The sequence below is a fragment of the Nothobranchius furzeri genome, chromosome 12 (genome assembly GCF_043380555.1).
Source record: "Nothobranchius furzeri strain GRZ-AD chromosome 12, NfurGRZ-RIMD1, whole genome shotgun sequence".
Taxonomy (NCBI): domain Eukaryota; kingdom Metazoa; phylum Chordata; class Actinopteri; order Cyprinodontiformes; family Nothobranchiidae; genus Nothobranchius; species Nothobranchius furzeri.
The window spans coordinates 16,442,686-16,461,752 of record NC_091752.1 but is presented as its reverse complement, the minus strand read 5'-3'; the positions used below and the strand labels follow the sequence as shown (position 1 = coordinate 16,461,752).

Sequence of the window (19,067 nt, the reverse complement as noted above, 5' to 3'; positions counted from 1 at the left end):
TGCAGTTCTCTGATAAAACCTAAGTTTATCCAAACCATCACTTCACTCAGACACCTGTTCTTCCTGAAGCAAAATCAGACTCACACACGCATTCATATCACAACATTCTCAATCTTCATAAATTCACCACAAGGTCTATTTGATCATATCAACTGTTAAAGATTGTCCCACAAGTTGCCAATGTTGATTGTTATTTCCTGTTTGTCAATTTCAAAATCATTAGTTTAATTTGAAGAATTAAATCTTTTAATTGTCAAACTGGTTTCCTCATTGAACTGAAACACAGACACACAGATATTATCGTCAGTTTATCGATGAAAACAACCTTTGAGTCTTCTTAACAATATAAAATTTGGTTATTGATTTATTAAAAATTAATATTCCGAATTAATACGTAGCATGGTTCCTCTTTCATAAAAGAGCATAAAACCACAACGCTACAATAGGGCTGAGCTAAACCAGTTTCTCCTTACAATATGGCGAGCGTATCCAGACTTCTATATCTGCGATATATCTGATTCCAAACATCTAAAAGCTCTGTGTTTCACTTTGATGTCTTATTTTGAAAAAAAAAAAAAAAACCCGGAAATTATTCCGCTGGAGTCACTCTTCCGGGAGACGTCCTGGTGGAAACTTGACGGTGGAAGATCTCCGATCTCAAATTGTCTGCAAATTACAGACAGTACTTTGATTTATCCCATCTTCGCCTTCGGAGCGAACGTGTGAGTTGTGCTTTTGACTAACTTCTGCCCATTTTGACGCGAAGCCGCGCCTCTAATCTCTTCAGGTCGGAAAGCTACATTTCCGCTCTGAAACTTGCTGGGTGAGCTACCGTGAGCAGCTTATCCTCAATCCTAAAATTAAGACTAAATTCTCCGAATTCTCGGACACCCTTCGTCTCAGTGTGTTGACACTGTGGGCGAGCTGTTGTGGAAGATATTTCCATTACATAGGCGACTGTTCGAAGCCGAATCTAACCGGAATGCTCGTTGGCACCTACCGTAGCTAACTTGCTAGGTAAACGCTGTAAGTCGGGTTATTACCGTAGCGCGTTACTGCATCCAGATTGCGTACGCTTTAAAGGAGAGACAGCAGGAGCGATTTGTGGCAGCGGCAGCACGAGTGGCACTTGCAGTGGCAGCTCTGATACTTCCGGGTGGTGCCACGGCTTTTAGTGGCACCCGCGGCTTTTAGTGGCACTAGCCACGCCCCCTACCACTGCTGCCATTACACTTCCCGGTGGTGCCACGACTTTTAGTGGCACTAGCCACGCCCCCTACCACTGCTGCCATTACACTTCCGGGTGGTGCCACGACTTTTAGTGGCACTAGCCACGCCCCTACCACTGCTGCTCTTGCCTGTTAGTGGCACTAGCCACGCCCCCTACCACTGCTGCCATTACACTTCCGACTTTTAGTGGCACTAGCCACGCCCCCTACCACGACTTTTTAGTGGCACTAGCCACGCCTCCTACCACTGCTGCCATGGTACCTGCGGCTGTAGTAGTGACCTCAGTAATTGCAGCACTTATTGCATCATCGGCCTCATCATGCCAACGTTTTTATTTTTTACTTTATTAACAAAATCAAAACAACAAGGCTGTCACCGAAAATATTTGAAATATTTCAAGCGGTTTACAAATGCGTTTCCCAGTCACTTCATGCATATACAGTGTAATGCAATCAGAAGCGTTAATGCATTTATTTTTTCCATCATTTTTGTTGCTCCCCCAGACGAATCCGTGACAGATCTAGTGGAAGATCCACAGACACTTCCGGGTGGAAGACCGGCGGTGGGTCACCGGCCTCCGGTACAGAGTCAGGAAAAGCAGGGGAGCACCAGAGCCAGATGGAGAGCGCCAGAGCAGTTCTCAATTTCTGAAATAATTTATGACAACTGCTACCAATGTGGATTGTGGAATAAAAAGAGATAAACTGTTAGTTTTCTCAATATTGTCATTGCAATCGGGACAGATACCGCCATCTGCCGGCTTAAAATGGTATTGCAGTACATTTTAAACAACTTGGGAGTGAAAAGGCTGTTTTGTCACTACAACGGATTTGGGGATGTAGTTTATTGTTAATAGATATTGTGGTTTCACAACAATAAAGTTTTGTATTGTGCATATGGATTTATGAGTAGTACGAAACAATGTCTGAGTTTCTTGTTCTTTAAATTACAGTCCAATTAATCATACATGTTTGAAATATAATGCTGAAATATTAACCTCTGAACATTTTTTGTTTGTTGATGATATTTCATTTTTAATTTATTATTATTTTGCATCATGATTTATTTTATGGTGTAGTGTCATGTGGTAATTGTTGCAAATTCTAAATGTAATTTTTATTTTCCTCAACTGAGGTCATTTTTATTTGCTTTATTCTTCAGTACGTTGAATGTAGGTTACATTGTAAACTGAATGTATGTGAAAACGAAGATTGAAATAGTTTAAAAAAAGTTTAAAATGTACTGCAATAACCATTTTAAGCCGGCAGATGGCGGTATCTGCCCCGATTGCAATGACAATATTGAGAAAACTAACCGTTTATCTCTTTTTATTCCACAATCCACATTGGTAGCAGTTGTCATAAATTATTTCAGAAATTGAGAACTGCTCTGGCGCTCTCCATCTGGCTCTGGTGCTCCCCTGCTTTTCCTGACTCTGTACCGGAGGCCGGTGACCCACCGCCGGTCTTCCACCCGGAAGTGTCTGTGGATCTTCCACTAGATCTGTCACGGATTCGTCTGGGGGAGCAACAAAAATGATGGAAAAAATAAATGCATTAACGCTTCTGATTGCATTACACTGTATATGCATGAAGTGACTGGGAAACGCATTTGTAAACCGCTTGAAATATTTCAAATATTTTCGGTGACAGCCTTGTTTGTTTTGATTTTGTTAATAAAGTAAAAAATAAAAACGTTGGCATGATGAGGCCGATGATGCAATAAGTGCTGCAATTACTGAGGTCCCTACAGCCGCAGGTACCGTGGCAGCAGTGGTAGGAGGCGTGGCTAGTGCCACTAAAAGTCGTGGTAGGGGGCGTGGCTAGTGCCACTAAAAGTCGGAAGTGTAATGGCAGCAGTGGTAGGGGGCGTGGCTAGTGCCACTAAAAGCCGTGGTAGGGGGCGTGGCTAGTGCCACTAAAAGTCAAGAGCAGCAGTGGTAGGGGGTCGTGGCTAGTGCCACTAAAAGTCAATAATCCAATAATACCTAGCTGCGGACATTGCCCAGGAAAAACGTTTTTCCTGGGCAATGTCCGCAGCTAGACCTTACTCCTAAAAGTCGTGGCACCACCCGGAAGTGTAATGGCAGCAGTGGTAGGGGGCGTGGCTAGTGCCACTAAAAGCCGCGGGTGCCACTAAAAGCCGTGGCACCACCCGGAAGTATCAGAGCTGCCACTGCAAGTGCCACAAGCGCTGCCGCTGCCACAAATTGCGCTCGGTCCTGCTGCTTTAAAGTCCGTTTTAGCCGCGGAGCGAGATGCCTGCTGGTTAATCGGGCAAATTTAAGTCTGGTCGCTACAGACAAGAGCTAGACCTAGCCGGAGAGCTAAGCTAGCGAGCCACAGTTAGACAAAAAGGGAACGCGTCCCATTAAATTGTCAAACCATTTCTGACACAGTCAGTCTGTGTCCTCCCGAAACCCACATTGGCGGTGATTCTTGTAAATCACTACGGTGTGTAGAATCTACATTTTGCTACGTTTGTCCGTCTGATACCAACACGGCAGCGTAGGTTTTTTTTTAATTTTTATTTTGGACCGCTGTACGGGTCGGCTTTCACAGCCTCCGTTGCTCGGATCCATGCCTTTTTCTTCCATCTTGTGAAGTTGTGTACATTCCTTTCTCTATCAACAGCTCCTTGTTTTACCCTGTGTCATAAAGTTAAGTTATGCAATGGGCGGTCCTTGATTGTGAGATGAATTAAGGATCCGTACCGGGCTCATACGTCGACTCAGGAGGTAAAAACGCGAGTTGCTCTGTTTTAATGAGAGATGGACGAGACACGACAAAATCTTTCTTGTACTGTTACACCTGGTGTAAGGTTCTCTGACGTTCTGCTTCCAGAACATGCCAAGACGCAGGAGACTGGTTACCGGCCGGGCCGCGCTGGTCCCGCCGCCCGCCCGAACGGGCCCACATTAGTCGGGTGCCGCTGGTCGGGCACGGTGGGGACTAGTGGCAGCGGTTCGGTGCCAGCTGCTCTGGGTCGGAGGTGGTTCTGGTTTGCACTTCATGACGTGAATTCAAGCAACATGCTGTTTACAGTCATAACGCTTTTTCTTTGCCTTTATTTCTTCCAGGGGGTCAAAAACCCACCATCGATATCAAGGTTTGAAATAAACAACACTTTCTCTGCTACTTTTAAGATGAATAAATCTCTTGAGCCTATGGTTAACCTCTCTGACAAACAGGTTGTGCTTAACCCTTTGGTTCCTGATGCTTCTTCTCTGTCATCCATGTTAGAGGCTGACCATCTCTCCAGCATGGGTGTGAAGTCTTCAGGCTGTGATCCACCGCTTCAGTCAGGGGTCTGCTTTACTCGTCAGTCCGCCTCATGCACAAACCGGCTTGTTTATCGGGGCGTGATGGAAACGTCAGCCGCCGTGAAACACTTGTGGTCTCCGGACGGAGCCACCTTCCCATTTGCAGGGTTTGTGCCCGGACATCTTGACCTTTATGTGAATGACCTTGTCACTTTTCAGGTGACCTCTGCTCTAATATGGTGGCCAATTCTTTTCTCCTTTCACAGGGGTGTGACTTTGTCTCTGGCCTCTGTGCTCTCTTTCCTGTGATTTCTCTTTCAGGTGACCACGACGGCGCAGGAAAACCTGCGGTTTCCAGCAGTCCAGTGGTCAGTGCCGATGTTGAGGAAGCCTCAGTGGTTGCTGCGCACACCTCTCTCACGGGCTCGGGGAGGCCACCCGGCCCGGGAGGTGTAGGTGGGTGCAGTGATGCCCTGCTCGGGGCCCCGCCTGACAAAGGGGGGGTGCCGAGTGGCACTGAGTTTTCCGTTGCGGACTTCAACCGGTTCGGGGGAACGCCTCCTCCGAGCGGGCGGATCATTGCAGGAATCGACACTGACCTTCAACCAATTCAGCTGACAACATTGACCTCCGACCCGGAGTTAGGTGCTGCACCTTCTACAGGGCGGAGTTCTAGTCAGTCTGTAAATACTCTGGTTAAACCGGGTTTTTCTGATTCTGTGTGGGAACCTCCATCATTCTTGGGAATAAAGTATTCTTGGCTTCAGTTTTCAGGGCAGAACATGTTCCTTTCGATAGTGTCATGTCTGTATCTGATTCTAAACATGGCTAGGTTTGCTTTGACACCTGTGACACAACCATCCTTTGATCATTCCTTTTCAGAACCTCAAAGTCCAACACCTCCAGGTCTTTGGACATCTGAACACCTACTCTTTCAGCACGTTCCAGGTGACGCTGTGCATCTTCTTGGTAATAGGGCTTTTAAGAGCTTAAGAACTGTTCTTTGTTATGCTTCTCCTGTCTCACAGATACGGCATAAGTTTGAGAAACAAAAGGGGGGTGGGGAGCCTCCTCCTGCTTTGCGAGCATCATTTTCGCATTTCCAGTTCACTACTATTTCTGATCACAACAAAGTCGCCTCCGTAAAGCTGCAACCCAACTTTGAGCAGGTAAAATCAGGTTCTGATCTAACAGCTAAACCATCAGCTTCGCTCCAGTTCCAAACGGAACCCTCAGGTAAATTCAAACAAGTTTCCCTGTGGGTTCGTAACACAAGATACAAACAGTTTGATAACCAAATCGCTTCTGAGCCTGCTCCCACAGATACGTCCACACTCGTGTCTCTGTGAGTCCGCAATACCAGATTCAAAACGCTTGCTGAACAACACTATTCTGACCAACTCTATTCTGACCGGATTCTTTTCCACTAACTGGTGGACCGTTACAAATTCTCTCGTTTGTGGGATGAATTTTTAACAAATGTGATATCCTTTGAATTTTTTTTCAAAATCATTAGTTTAATTTGAAGAATTAAAACTTTTAATTGTCAAACTGGTTTCCTCATTGAACTGAAACACAGACACACAGATATTATCGTCAGTTTATCGATGAAAACAACCTTTGAGTCTTCTTAACAATATAAAATTTAGTTATTGATTTATTAAAAATTAATATTCCGAATTAATACGTAGCATGGTTCCTCTTTCATAAAAGAGCATAAAACCACAACGCTACAATAGGGCTGAGCTAAACCAGTTTCTCCTTACAAAGCCATCCTATAATTTGTTCTGACACATGTGTTTTAATGTAGTTCATTCAATATTCTTCCTTTAAAATCATCATTAGATGCCAATTAGGAAGAAAAAGATTTTTATTTAAAAATAATTTCTTTCTTATTTGTAAGTTGGTTTGTTAAATTAATTAAGTCTTTAAATTTCAATATATACATTAAACACTCAGATGACTGAAACAATATTTGATCAGATAATTTTGTTACATGCTTTAGACCAGTTACAGGTTAGAAAACTCAACATGAGGACATCCAGTCATTTCTTTCTTTTTAACAGTTTGTTCTCCCAGAATTTCCATCAAATCAGTGCAAAGTTTTTTGAAAGGAAAATTTTTGAACATTTTTGTCTTGATTGAAATGGTTTCTTCCTGGATGAAAGTACATCTAACAATGAGTATTGAACTCACACAAATTGTGCAGTATGGTGGTTTCCATCATCAGATGTTCACTTATGGGTGCAGCCGTTCCATCGGCTCGCCCCTGCTGCGACATCATTGGGGTAAATGGGTGCAAAAATCAGGAAGAAACTATTCAAACATAACACTCGTGTTCCTTCGACATTGCAGGTTAATGTTGTAGTTCTCTAATCTGTAAAGATAACTCATCACCAGCAGAGTGCAGCAGAATCTCTTGTATAAAACAGCAGATAAATCCTGAATACAAGGCCCTGTAATTCTAACTCCACACTCAGTTTTTATAGATGATCTCTGGATTTGCAGGATATTTGTGTTTAATTTTTCAACAATACTTATGGTTCTCATTCACTAGCATTTTCAATTGTGGGTGAATGGAGATGACCCCGATGATTCAGTGCTGTTTGTGCTTGACTGTTGGGAGAAAACGCTGCTCATTGCGCCCTCGTCTGTGTTAACAGGTAAAAATGCACAAATAACACAATAACAGCAATGAAGGAGATTGGTTAGAAGTCCGGGTTAATGAGGGGAATGTTGGCCGTCTATCCCCGTATGTTTGTTTTGTAAAATGTTAGTTAGCGTGAGTAAGCTAACAGCTAAGCTAACTTTTGTGCTAGGACTTATTGATGCTGCTATAAATGTTGTGTGCTTGAAAGGAGTGAGCTGTAACTGACTTATTTTTTTTTATTAAGGTCAAGCTAAGGATGTGAATGTTTATGTTAAGTGTTAATTAGTTATTCAGTGCTGTTTGACTGTTGGAGAAGACGCTGCTCATTGCACTCTCGTCTGTGTTAACAGCCAAAATGGAATAAAACCTGCAACAAAACACACTGACTATTTATTCACGTGTGCAACAAATGCATTTGTTTTGGTTTAAAATGAATGCCTTGTGAGCCATTTTCTGTTTCAGGAAGTAGAAGTTAGCCAGAGTGGGGGACATAAAACGGCAGGACATGGAGTCTTGCTCATTATTATTCGTAAAATGTGGACATTTAGACTCTGATTGGCTTACACCAGTGTGACTCTTCCACTGTCTCCGTTCTGCAACATTAATGTTTTACCTTCACAAATAACACAAGCCTGAAGAATTTTTGCCATGTTGTGACATTGTTGATGCTAACGGTTAGCTTCTACTAGCCGAGACGCACTCCAGTCTCTCCTGGACGTTAAATCAACAACAGCCTTCCCCAGTCATGACCCAAGATGTTGAGTCCTTTGCTGCAAACGTACAGCATGACGTAGATCTGTCTGGTTTTTCTGACCCGAGCATTTTCCCGTTTCCCCAAAATAGAGGTAGAAAACCATTTTCATGTTCAGTATGCGTGTGAAACTCAGCGTGACCAATCTTATTTTAAAGAATAGCAACTAAACAGTTTCAATATTCTCATTAACATTGTATGTAGAGCTTAAAATGAATCAGGGTTTTGTCTCAGTTTAAGTCTAATATAAGAATAGCTCTGAACTACCTAACAGCTCATACACACAGTAATGAATTCCAGAAAACAAAGATGGCCCTGCATATTCAAAGCAACCAAACATCCACCCACGTCGGACTTTTTGGCGTATGGTGTGTGGGTGATAAAAAGCATCAAATTAAGATGGAAGCTTACAAAGCAGTAGTGTTTCAATCGAGCAGGACTAAATTTACGACGCAAATAAGCAAACAGGGACCGCTGGTGTCCACAAGGTGGTTTTTTAACAGCGTCAGGTAATGCTGTGTAGCGTTCATCATTTATTTCACACAAGCCACATTTATCAGAGTGACTTTTAGCAGGATGGATGGAGCACATTATGTTGAAAATGGAAAAAATAAGGAAATTTCTCATTTCTTTCTTTATATAAACTTAAGCAAAGCAGCAGACAGCTGTTGACTAACTGATTATGAGGGGGAAAAATATCTCCTGAAGCCAAAATAGAACGTTTTTCAATAACAGAATTTCCATTGCATCATTACGAGAAGAGGTGTTGGCCAAATTAAACACTGAGCATAAATGGTCATTTTTCTATGAGTTTCTTATTTAGCGACACTCTGATTGAAGAGGTTATTAACACAGTTTTAATGCAAACATCAGGCTGAAATTAGCATGTTCTCTCAAACATATGACTTTTTTTTTAGGTCCAATGAGAAGCAAAAGAGCACAAATAAGAATAAATATATTTTTCTTTATCAGGACTCGTAGCACCTGAGGGGACACTAAACAGGGTCGATGTATCAGATGGAAGCAGTGATGACTGACTGTGGTTTAAATTGTGTTTTATAACATCAAGTGCCTCCTTAACTCTCACCCTCACAGACCACAAAACACTCCAGACTCATAAAGTATTCATTTTCCAGGCTGCAGTCATTTCATCTGGGCTGTCGGGTGTTTTATGAAATAAAACGGGTAAGCGTGAAAATGCTGCATTGGATAACTTTAACGTTTTACAGCCTCTTTCCGCCCAGAATCATGTGGTCATAAGCAGCTTCTTGCAACCCCTCCCAAAGAAAAACAAACAAACAAACAAACAAACAAAAAACCAACAAAAAAGATGTCATCTTCCTTAAATTATGCATCATGCTGAAAAACGGTGTTGTTCACTTCTTCTTAAGATGCAAATTAAAAGTATCTGCTGGCTCCACATAGAAAGTGAAAAAATGAAGCAGCATTCCCTCCCAAAACCTCAGGAAGTAATCTGGACTACAAATTCTATGTGATCCGGGGAAAGTCGGTTTCATTATTTCCATCGCATGCAGTTAAGGGGAAGGTGTGCAAGTCATAGTGCGCCTGGATGAGGACACGCTGGTGGTGCTTTCCTCCATCGTTATCATCTGCTGTCTCTCGGGGCGCCTGAATAGAAAAGTTACGTTGGGCAGTCCTGACAAGGGAATATTTTGTTGGGAAATAATCATTTTTCTGGGTGATTTCCGAAGTCAGATGACAGAATTTTGGGAAAAGTTGTGTTTTACAAATCTAGGATGTCCTGCTCTGCCTTTCATCATTGAAGAAAAGCAGTATATTTAGATTCCATGGTATACAGCATCTGAAACCGTTGAAATCCTGGGAGTCACTTGGAATATTTGCACAGTTTGTTCTTGTACAGGTTTGCATTAAAGTTGGAGTGGGATCTCTTTTCTGGAGCATTTTCAGTCATTGCCTGAAATTCTCTTCACATGGAAACCAATAAATTTAATGTTTTGTCAAAAAAATTTAATAATTTTAATTGTCTCTGAAATGTAAAATCCTGTTTAATGTCCCATTCTTAATGGTTGGATCATAATCCATCCAACTGCCCTCTGACACCCACCTCTGCTGGCACGAATCACACCTTCTTGGTGCCGCATGCTGACAGACAAGGCAAGCCATTGGGGTCCCCAATGCCATGCCATTTGACAGCACTGTGGACTGTCACACATTCCCTGACGGGGCTTTTGTTTACTTTAATGAGTTTCTGCACATGCTCTGTTTAGTGTCTGGTTCTTGTCTTTTTGGCAAAAATTTGGGTGACGGAGTTGTCATCTGTGAATGCAGCCAGTCTTGTTGGCTGGCAGAGCTGTTTGTCAGTTTGATGCCTAGGCAACAAATGTGTGTGTGTTAATTTGTATGGGGAGCCATCCAAGAGGGAAAAGCAAATCTTAGGTGGATCGAAGTGGGTTCGCAAAATATTTTCCACTTGTTCACTGTGTTTCCCAGATTGTTGGCAGAACTTTTGAAGGTAAGAATAAACCAAGAAAGCCAACGACTGCATCATTTTTCACCATAAAAACACTGCGTTATATAAGCTAGCATACTAAATTGTTATACCATTACAATAGGTGCGTTATATTAGGATAAATAGCAGAAAAGGTGCCAACAACAGATCGAACAGGTGAGATAACGTTATGTTATGGTAGTTTGACAGAATCTATTGTGTCTGGTGTTATACCATTTTCTGTGGCCATTAGATTCTGTGACTTTTGGGGGGGTGGGGGGGTTGGGCTGAAGGAAGAGGTTTGGACCTTTGAATTTTTTCCCCCTTAAAACAAAGCTGTCTTGAACAGCTTTTTCAACAAACGTCTGTCCTACCTTTAAATTGATTTGTCCACCTATTTTTTGTGTCTTCCAGGGGTTTTCTTCTCCTCTATCCATTCCTGGATGACTGCAGTTAAAGAGCACACTCAGTAGGGTTCCTCAAGGATAATGAAGGATGCACAACAGGCCCATGAGAAGAAGAATTCCTGAAGCGCTGCTGAGGTTTTAAGTAGAAGACCCAACATGAAAGAAAACTCAACCCTTCCCCCTTCTTTTTATCTATTTAGTCTTAAAACCACAGGTTCTCTCCTACATCACACCAACATGAGACAGACTTCTTGATCACAGACATTCGTTACATCTTCATAGTAAAACATGGGGACTAATTAGAGGCTCTAATGCAAATAACTAATGGTCCTTGGCACTCTGCAGTCGCCCCACAGCAGGTTTCCTTCTCTCTCGCTCTCTTGCTGCACCTCATTGAAATACCATAAATGTGTAAGTTGCAGTCACATAATGATTCAGCTGCCTCTGGGGGAGCTGAAGTGAGGACAGCCACTGATAGCAGAGTGATAGTGCAGTCAGCAGATTTAAAAGCAGCTGCAGAGGCTTCTTTCCATTTGTGCGTAAGGTGAGATAGGAGAAAAATGACGACAGATGTTCCACTTCACTGTTTCGTATAATTCAAACCATTTAGTTAACGTTTTCTATTTATTCTGATTTATTTGGTCTGTTTCAGGCTCGCTAACCAGAGTAATGCAAACGTAGACCATGAACAATGTCTGTTATAGTAAAGTGTGTCAACGTCTAGAATTTCTGCTGTGCTTGAGTTGCGCCAAAGATGTGCACGCTGTGCACTGATTTGCAATTCAAAAGCGTTTCAACCACCTCCAATTTTAGAATCAAAATTTAACTGCTTGAGGGAAAGTGATGGAATTGTGTCTTTGTCTTGTGAATGGATGAATAAATGAAAAAATAAATCAGGTTTTAGAGTGCAGTGTACTTACTTTCAATAAAAGATGCATTTGTCTTTGTTTTTCCTACTTTTATAGGGCACTGGTGATTAGGCTCTAAAGCTGACAGGTGCACAGACCTGCTGATGAAAAGCGGCGTGATGGATCAATTTTATGAGTCTGTAGCTGGCAGATCACTTTCAGCCCTACCAGACTAAACACAGTTCAGTCAAACATAATGGACATTTCTTTCTCTAAAAATCATGTTCATCAGAAAGTGCTGTCCAATTATTCAAATGTTATTCTGTCCTAAAGCAGTCCACGGGGTTGACTCAAGCAGGAATATCTAAACTGTTCATTAGGCAGCACGTTGAGGTCAACTACACTTCTACCGAGACCGACATGGGGGAGGAATTTAGTGTTGTTACAACCCCTCTGGCTATTCTGTGGTAGAAGGAAGGGGGAGCATAAGTTGTGAGCCTGATGTTAAAAGCCAAAGTTTTTATTACAAAAGGATTAAAATAACTGAAGCTCCAACCATGGTAAAAGTAATAGTAAGACATATTATTGTAGTTGTATTAACATTAGACAATAATGTAATGCTTTAACAACTAGATTTACTGTTATTGCTTCATATTTGAGGCTCGGTCATCGGGGAGGGGCTCGGAGTAGATTCGCTGCTCCTCCACATCGAAAGGAGCCAGTTGAGGTGGCTCGAGCATCTGGTCAGGATGCCTCCTGGACGCCTCACTGGTGAGACTGGTTTACAATCGGGAGCAGCTGATTAACATCGGAAAGGCTGAAATAATACCTCAACTGAAGCCACAAATCCCAAATGAGCTAAAACGCAAGAAGCGTGGATGCAGAGTGGGAGCAAAACGGAGACAGAGAATGAAAAAATTCAAACCATCTCTTCCATCGATCATAATGGGCAATGTGAGATCACTGGCCAACAAGATGGAGGAACTCCAAGCCCTTTCAAGGACTCAGCCAGAGTTTCGGCAGTTTCGGAACCGCTGGAGGAGATGATGCGAAGAAGGATTCTCCAGAGAATCAAGAAAATGATGGACAACCCTGAGCATTCTCTTCACAAGACTGTCCGACAACGGAAGAGTGTCTTCAGTCAGAGGCTTCTTCAGTTTGGCTGCAACACTGACCGCTACTGGAGATCCTTCCTGCCAACAGCCATTGTAATATACAACAACTCTTTGATGACTTGATTATTATTATTATTCTGAGCTACTACAGTAATCAATTTCCCTCTGGGATTAATAAAGTATTTTTGAATTGAATTGAGGAGACCTAAAGGTAGACCCAGGACACTTTGGAGGGACTATGCCTCTCACCTGGCCAGGAAACGCCTTGGGATTCCCCCGAAGGAGCTGGCCCAAGTGGCTGGGGAGGGGGAAGTCTGGGCCTCTTGACTTAAGCTTGGTTTATGCTTGACGCGTTCACTTTCCGCGCGGTGATGCGGCTCGCGTATGGAGGTATGGGCACCTCTGGGAAAATGTGAAGGCGTTTATGGTTTGTGCGACTCGTCTCTGCGGTGAGCCAATATTCTCCCAAACTGAACGGGGCAGCATGGAGCTCCACAGCATGTATCCAACACGACACCATAGTAGAAGTAGAAATTACTGTTTACAACATGGCATTTCAGCATTTTTAACAGCGTCCTCGTCTTTTCCGACAGTGCGAGCTATTTCTCTCTAAGAATTATTAACTACATGTTGATCACGGTGATCTCTGAGAGCTGAAGCATACAAATGTCTGTATTTACGAACCTCTGCCATACTAGTTCTTGCCGGTCCGCCATGTTTTTCCGCGTCCGTCCGTCCGCGTGGTTAGAAATTTTCCGAGGTGGGCGTTGCGGAAATCTTGAGTCGTGCGGAGACGCGGTGGAGGGGCGTGGTTGTTAAATTGACGCAAAATGACGCAACTTTTCCACGCGGAGCCGTGCGGACCTCGCGGACGCGTCAAGCATAAACCAACCTTAAGGCTACTGCCCCTGCTACCCCACTCCGGATAAGCGGATGAAAATGGATGGATGGATGGATGGATGGATGGATTGTCCGTGAGTTGTTTGTGCCAAGCAGACTGCTTTTTTCAGCCCTGCCTCCCTGGGATTTGTTTTGTGCTGAGTCGGCTCAGCACACCCACCTATGGACTGATTGGCTGCCTGAAGTTATGTCACTATCATGCCTAGAGGGTTGCCACCTGTCACGCATTGAGCGTGAGACACACGCATTTTTGAACCTCTTCACACGCTCTCACGCCACACCTCCCATATCTCACGGTAAGCTCACGGAGGCGTAGCAGTCCGTGCCCACCCTCCCAGCCCTAGCCCTACTTACTAGTGGGAGCCTCTGATTGGTGTAGGTTGAATCTGCCAGAGGCAGCTTCCACAGAGTGCGATTCATTAGCAATCAGAATGCAGTCAGGTAAATATCTTTGACTGCAGTTTAGACCGGATTTGATTCGCTTTTACCTGTAGTGTAAACGTAGCTTTACGCTCAGTGTGCTGACCAGAAACTGCACTAATCCACTTTTGTCGTTCAGGTAGGAACACTAGAGGGAGGTCTCTGCCTGCTTTATGGCAACAGCAGTTTACTGTGCTTGTAGCTAATATAAAGGTTAGCAGTTAGCATTTTCAGTTCGCCAACCATCAATAAAAACACAAGAAGAAGAAGAAATTTGCTTTTTTTTGTTGGTATTAGGTGGAGCTTGAAATGAAGATGTAAGACAGTAAAGTCTCCAGAAGATAAAAAGATATTTTTAAAAGCTCTGAATCCCTGAGGTGTTTAAACCCGTAAGCCTTGCTCTTGTTAGCTTAGCATCGGTTTGTCTATCTCCTCTAAACCCCAGTGAGTTGTTACATGTAAACTAGGAGACAATGAGTAATTTCAACGCGCCTATACATCTTTCTTTTCTAATCAGAGGAAGAGATCATAACAAACTTCATTAGCTGGATGGTGAGTTTCTCTTATCTGTTAACCCTTCCCCATCTCATCCAGCGGTAATTGGAACAGCAGATGTTAGAAAGTAATTGGCACATCGTTCAGACTGCTCAGCTCTCCAACATACAAATGTTCAATCTCCCACTGTGGTTCTTGATTTTTCACACACACCACCTTTAATTCGGATACACTCACAGTCCCCCCAGACACCATTAGAACCCAGCAGGGTATTTTAACACCCTTTTCAAATGTGCTTCCTGATTAGATTGATGGAACTGGGGGGGCCGTGGACGGCTCTGGATTGAAAAAGATGCTTAATGTGGTGAAAGATGCTCATGAATAAACACTTAAGGAAACTGAAAGGATACTGAAAGAAAACTGAGGAAATTAAGTCTTTCACTGCAGTGATTGTGGAAATTATTCAAATCAAATGATTTCATACAGATTTATAAATAAATGAAACAACTAAAATATTATATTTCACCAATAGTATTATAATATACTGTATTTAAATATTTTTTTTAAATAAATACACTGGGGGCAGCACCAGCCCACAGAAAACCAGTCAGTTCATTTCATGGGCAACAGCTCTAGTAGGCATTTCTGCAGTCAGCCTGCCAATTGCATGCTCTCAAAGGTTGCAACATCTGTGGCATTGTGCTCTTTGATCAAACTGCACATTTGAGGGTGGCCTTTTATTGTGGGCAGTCTAAGCCAGTACATTAGTCATGCTGTCTAATCAGCCTCTTGATATAACACACCTGTGAGGTGGGATGGATTATCTTGGGAAAAAAATGCTCACAAACACATGTAGACAGATTTCAGAACAATTTTTGAGAGTCATGGGTGTTTTGTGCATGTAGACAAATTTTCAGATGTTTGAGTTCAGCTCATAAAAAATGGGAGCAAAAACAAAAGTGTTTCATTTTTATTTTTGTTCAGTGGGTGGCTTAGGGTAGAGCCGTATCACAGCCGAAATTCAGACGGCAGGTTTCAGAGTCTTATTTCTTCGTATTTGGACATCTTGCCTCAGTTTGGATAATAGCAATATGACCACCACCGACTTGCAACATTGATGTTTTATCTCCACACGTAACGCAAACTTGGAGGAGTTCTGCTGTGTGGTGAAGTTGCCAATGCTAATGCTTAGCTTCTGCTAGCTGACACATTCTCTGCTGTTTCCTGGATGCTAAACCAACAACAGCCTTCCCCGTCGTGAGTCAAGATGGGTGAGTCCATGAATGTTAAGTGACAGCATGACGTAGATCAGGATTTACTAATCCCAGAGTCTTACTGTCTATTTTCTATCAGAAGCTATTGCTAGAGATAGGTGTAGGAGACTATTTTCATGTTCAGCTTGCATGAAAAACTCAGCATGACCGATTATAATCAGAAAAAAAATGTGAAAAAATGTTTTTGAATGTTTTTTCAGAGTTCCACACCTTTAAAAAACACACACCGTGTTCTTTTAGATTATAACAATGCATCCTAAACGTTAAAAACTTTTAAACTTCAAACCTGTTTATTTTTCATATTTTAGTGTGTTTAGACTAGGCTGCAGGAAGGTTAACTGTAACACACACACACACACACACACACACACACACACACACACACACACACACACACACACACACACACACAGTGATAAATGTTTTATGAAGCTAATCCACTGCTAATTAACCTAATTGCTATTTCAGATGTTCTACTTATGATTTCTTTGATGTGTTAAACAACTTTCACTGTCTTACAGCTTCCCAACATTTGCAATAAAGAGTGAAATTATTGGAAATATCCACATCCTTTTTTAATTCGTTAATTTGTTTCCTCTCATATTTTTTAAGCAATTGTTTTAAATGAAAGATTTTGGCAGGAAATATTTTCATGCAGTGTAAAACACACCTGACTGACCAGGTTTCATGTTTTTAGATACTGAATAAAACAAAAAGCTGTTTTCAGAGACGAGGGGCCTTTAATTGAGTTAAATGTCCACAGGGACTCTGTCACCTGACCGTATCAATTACTCTCACCTTTCCCTCTTTCAAGACATGATTGAATCCGGGATTTAAATTGACAAGGCTTTAGAAACACTCAACTATCAAAAGCTCTTCAGTCAAATCCCTCGCGACAAATTTAGACAAAGACAAATTGCATTTCACCTCTGCAGGACGCATCACAAACATCACGATATCAGACTGAAATTCTAATGAGGTGTTTGTATTTGAACAACAGCACAAGAAAAGAGAAAAAAAGGAGGAGACGTATGGATGAGTTGCAGAGAAAGAATACGGACAGTCCTCGACAAACAGCAGGGATTCAGTGCCGCAGTGTAAAAACCGAGGCTTGAGTCAGTGACACCAGCTGAAGCCCAGAGGAAACAGGCTGCTGCGTGGGGTTTAGCTGCAGTCCCTGTGGAGAAATCCCAGTTCACACACAAAAAAAGACACGTTTGTGTGCCTGAAAAGCTGGAAAACAGAAAAGAGATTTTATTTTAATGTTGCAATGTTCCAAAGCATCTGTGGTAACGCACCAGATATTCCAGTAAACATCAGCTTCAGTGGCCAGTTAGGGCTGAGCGTAAGGAGACAGAAAACTGCAGCCGTTTCAGGTGTTAGCTGCTTCAGCAACAATGCCGCTCTGTTTTCTGTCCATTCTCGTAGGAGAAACCAGGTTTCTGCTGAGCTTCGCCTTTATGGCACATTTTCTCTGCACGGACTCTCCCTTAAGCTCTGTGCAAGTGAGATAATGTATGCTGCTTATTCCAGCACAATTTGTCAGGATCAGACTCATCTCAATAATGAATGCAATTACAGGTTCCCCCTTTATGCCTAACATGCTGATCTACCCATTACTGTAGAGCCTGGCTGTTTCATGGTCCTTTTAGCGAGCTGTGTGTGTTCTGCCGCAACATGGCTCGAGGAAATTAATTCAGAAGTACACATAGAGAACAACTGTTAACCTGCTGTTATATTTGAATTCATGAATACAATGAAATAAAGAGCTTTTAGTGAAAGGCTAAATAAACCTATGTTTTGATTTTCTGTTCAGAAGTGCAGTTCATTGAAGAATAATGAAATATATTTAATTTTGAAGACCAATTAAAACGGTTTTGAAGTATTTTTTTCATTTTCTGGCCAGGCTTGTGAAATAATTGCATTCTTGTTGCACTGCTTGAGTGTCTAAATTAGTAAAAAAAAAAAAAAAAAAAAGTTTTAGCGTTTACACTTTTTTCCACCAAACTTGGATGCAAATCAACATTTGTTTGCTTGATTGATAAACAAAATCTCATGCTCGTAGATAGATCACCAGCTTTGAGTGCAGAAAATAGTTTGTGCTTGAAGTTATAAAACTGTCCCATTTGAAGACCAAGTTGCATTTGCAGTGGTCTCTAGTATAAATAAATGCCTTGTGAGCAGATTTCTGTGGGAAAAAAGCTCTTGCGCTCCTGTTTCAGGAGAAGAGGCTAACAGCAACGTGACTCTACCTCTGACTCCCTTTGCCTTGCAACATTGATGTTTTATCTAATCACAAATGTAGCGGAGGCAAATTGATGATTTTATCTGCTATGACCACGAAGATGTAATATTCTATACAAATATAAAACATTAACCTGCAAGGTCTTTATTGTAATTATTCAGAAGATTCTAGGATTTAATTCAGAAGATCTGGGTTCTTTGCTTTTTCAGTGATCAACCATGCTTCGTGTTACTTCAAGAAAGAGTCAGGTTTATAAAAGTAAGAACTTATTTTACAAACAATTTAAAACATGACTAATGAATTAAGCATTTACCGTGAGTGGATGTAACTAAACCAAGCCCCCACAATGCGGCTCTAATAATGGTCCCAACCCGGAAGTAAGAGAAATTGCAGTTCCACCCTTATCCGCTGGGGGCTGGTGCCAGAAGCGAGCAAATCCTCATTGACTCCCATGTTAAAAATGCCGATTTCACAGCAGAAATAAACATGTTAACAGCCTGGTACCAAAACATGTTTTTCGTCTAAATTATCTAGTTTACACTCATAACAACTCTGAGGGGGGTGAATTTTTTTTCTCACTCTTCTGTTTAAGTGTATTGAAAGCCTAAAATTCTGAATAATTAATGAGCATCAGACCCACGTGACCGCCGCCTCAGACCCACGTGACCACAGAGCCGTTGTCAAATTACAATTGTCGGAGCTGCTAGCTCACAGGAGACACAGCAGCCCCGTTCACTGATGGTAAACAGCAGTTTTGTGCCTCTTTCCTTTGTTTTGAAAGGAGAAAAAAACTGACAGTCTCCATGCAGGTTTAGTTCTATTTAATGCAAACAAAAGATAAAGTAATTTAATGATACGTCTGGTGTTTTAAACCACTTACGAGTCTGTTCTCAGCAGAACTCGGTAACTTCCTGGAATTTTCACTGCTGCCTGTTTGACTAGATTCTCTTATGCTAAATCAGACTTATTATCACTTGGGATTTTTTGAGAACTCTTCAAC

The 19,067-nt window shown here is 42.1% G+C and overlaps 1 protein-coding gene across 4 annotated transcripts; it reads left to right on the top strand.

The window, feature by feature from the left end:
* The first annotated feature begins 582 nt into the window (after positions 1-582).
* On the top strand, positions 583-11,711 carry LOC139061960 (uncharacterized). Of its 4 annotated transcripts, none has more exons than XM_070541923.1 (3): positions 583-722; positions 4,310-4,338; positions 4,473-11,711. In XM_070541923.1, the coding sequence occupies exon 3, from the start codon at positions 4,729-4,731 to the stop codon at positions 5,839-5,841; it is 1,113 nt and encodes a 370-aa protein (XP_070398024.1). In that variant the 5' UTR covers positions 583-722; positions 4,310-4,338; positions 4,473-4,728; the 3' UTR covers positions 5,842-11,711. The 4 variants fall into 4 exon arrangements, 3 of the variants coding, with proteins under 3 accessions (XP_070398024.1, XP_070398025.1, XP_070398026.1); XM_070541924.1 differs by lacking the exon at positions 583-722 and having other exon boundaries at positions 1,489-5,661; positions 7,050-7,155; positions 10,778-11,711; XM_070541925.1 differs by lacking the exon at positions 583-722 and having other exon boundaries at positions 1,489-5,661; positions 10,778-11,711.
* The last annotated feature ends 7,356 nt before the right edge of the window (positions 11,712-19,067 follow it).

What these genes read in the sequence shown, in the direction of transcription:
- LOC139061960 (XM_070541923.1), top strand. Translation starts at nt 4,729, where the DNA reads ATGGTGGCCAATTCTTTTCTCCTTTCACAGGGGTGTGACTTTGTCTCT.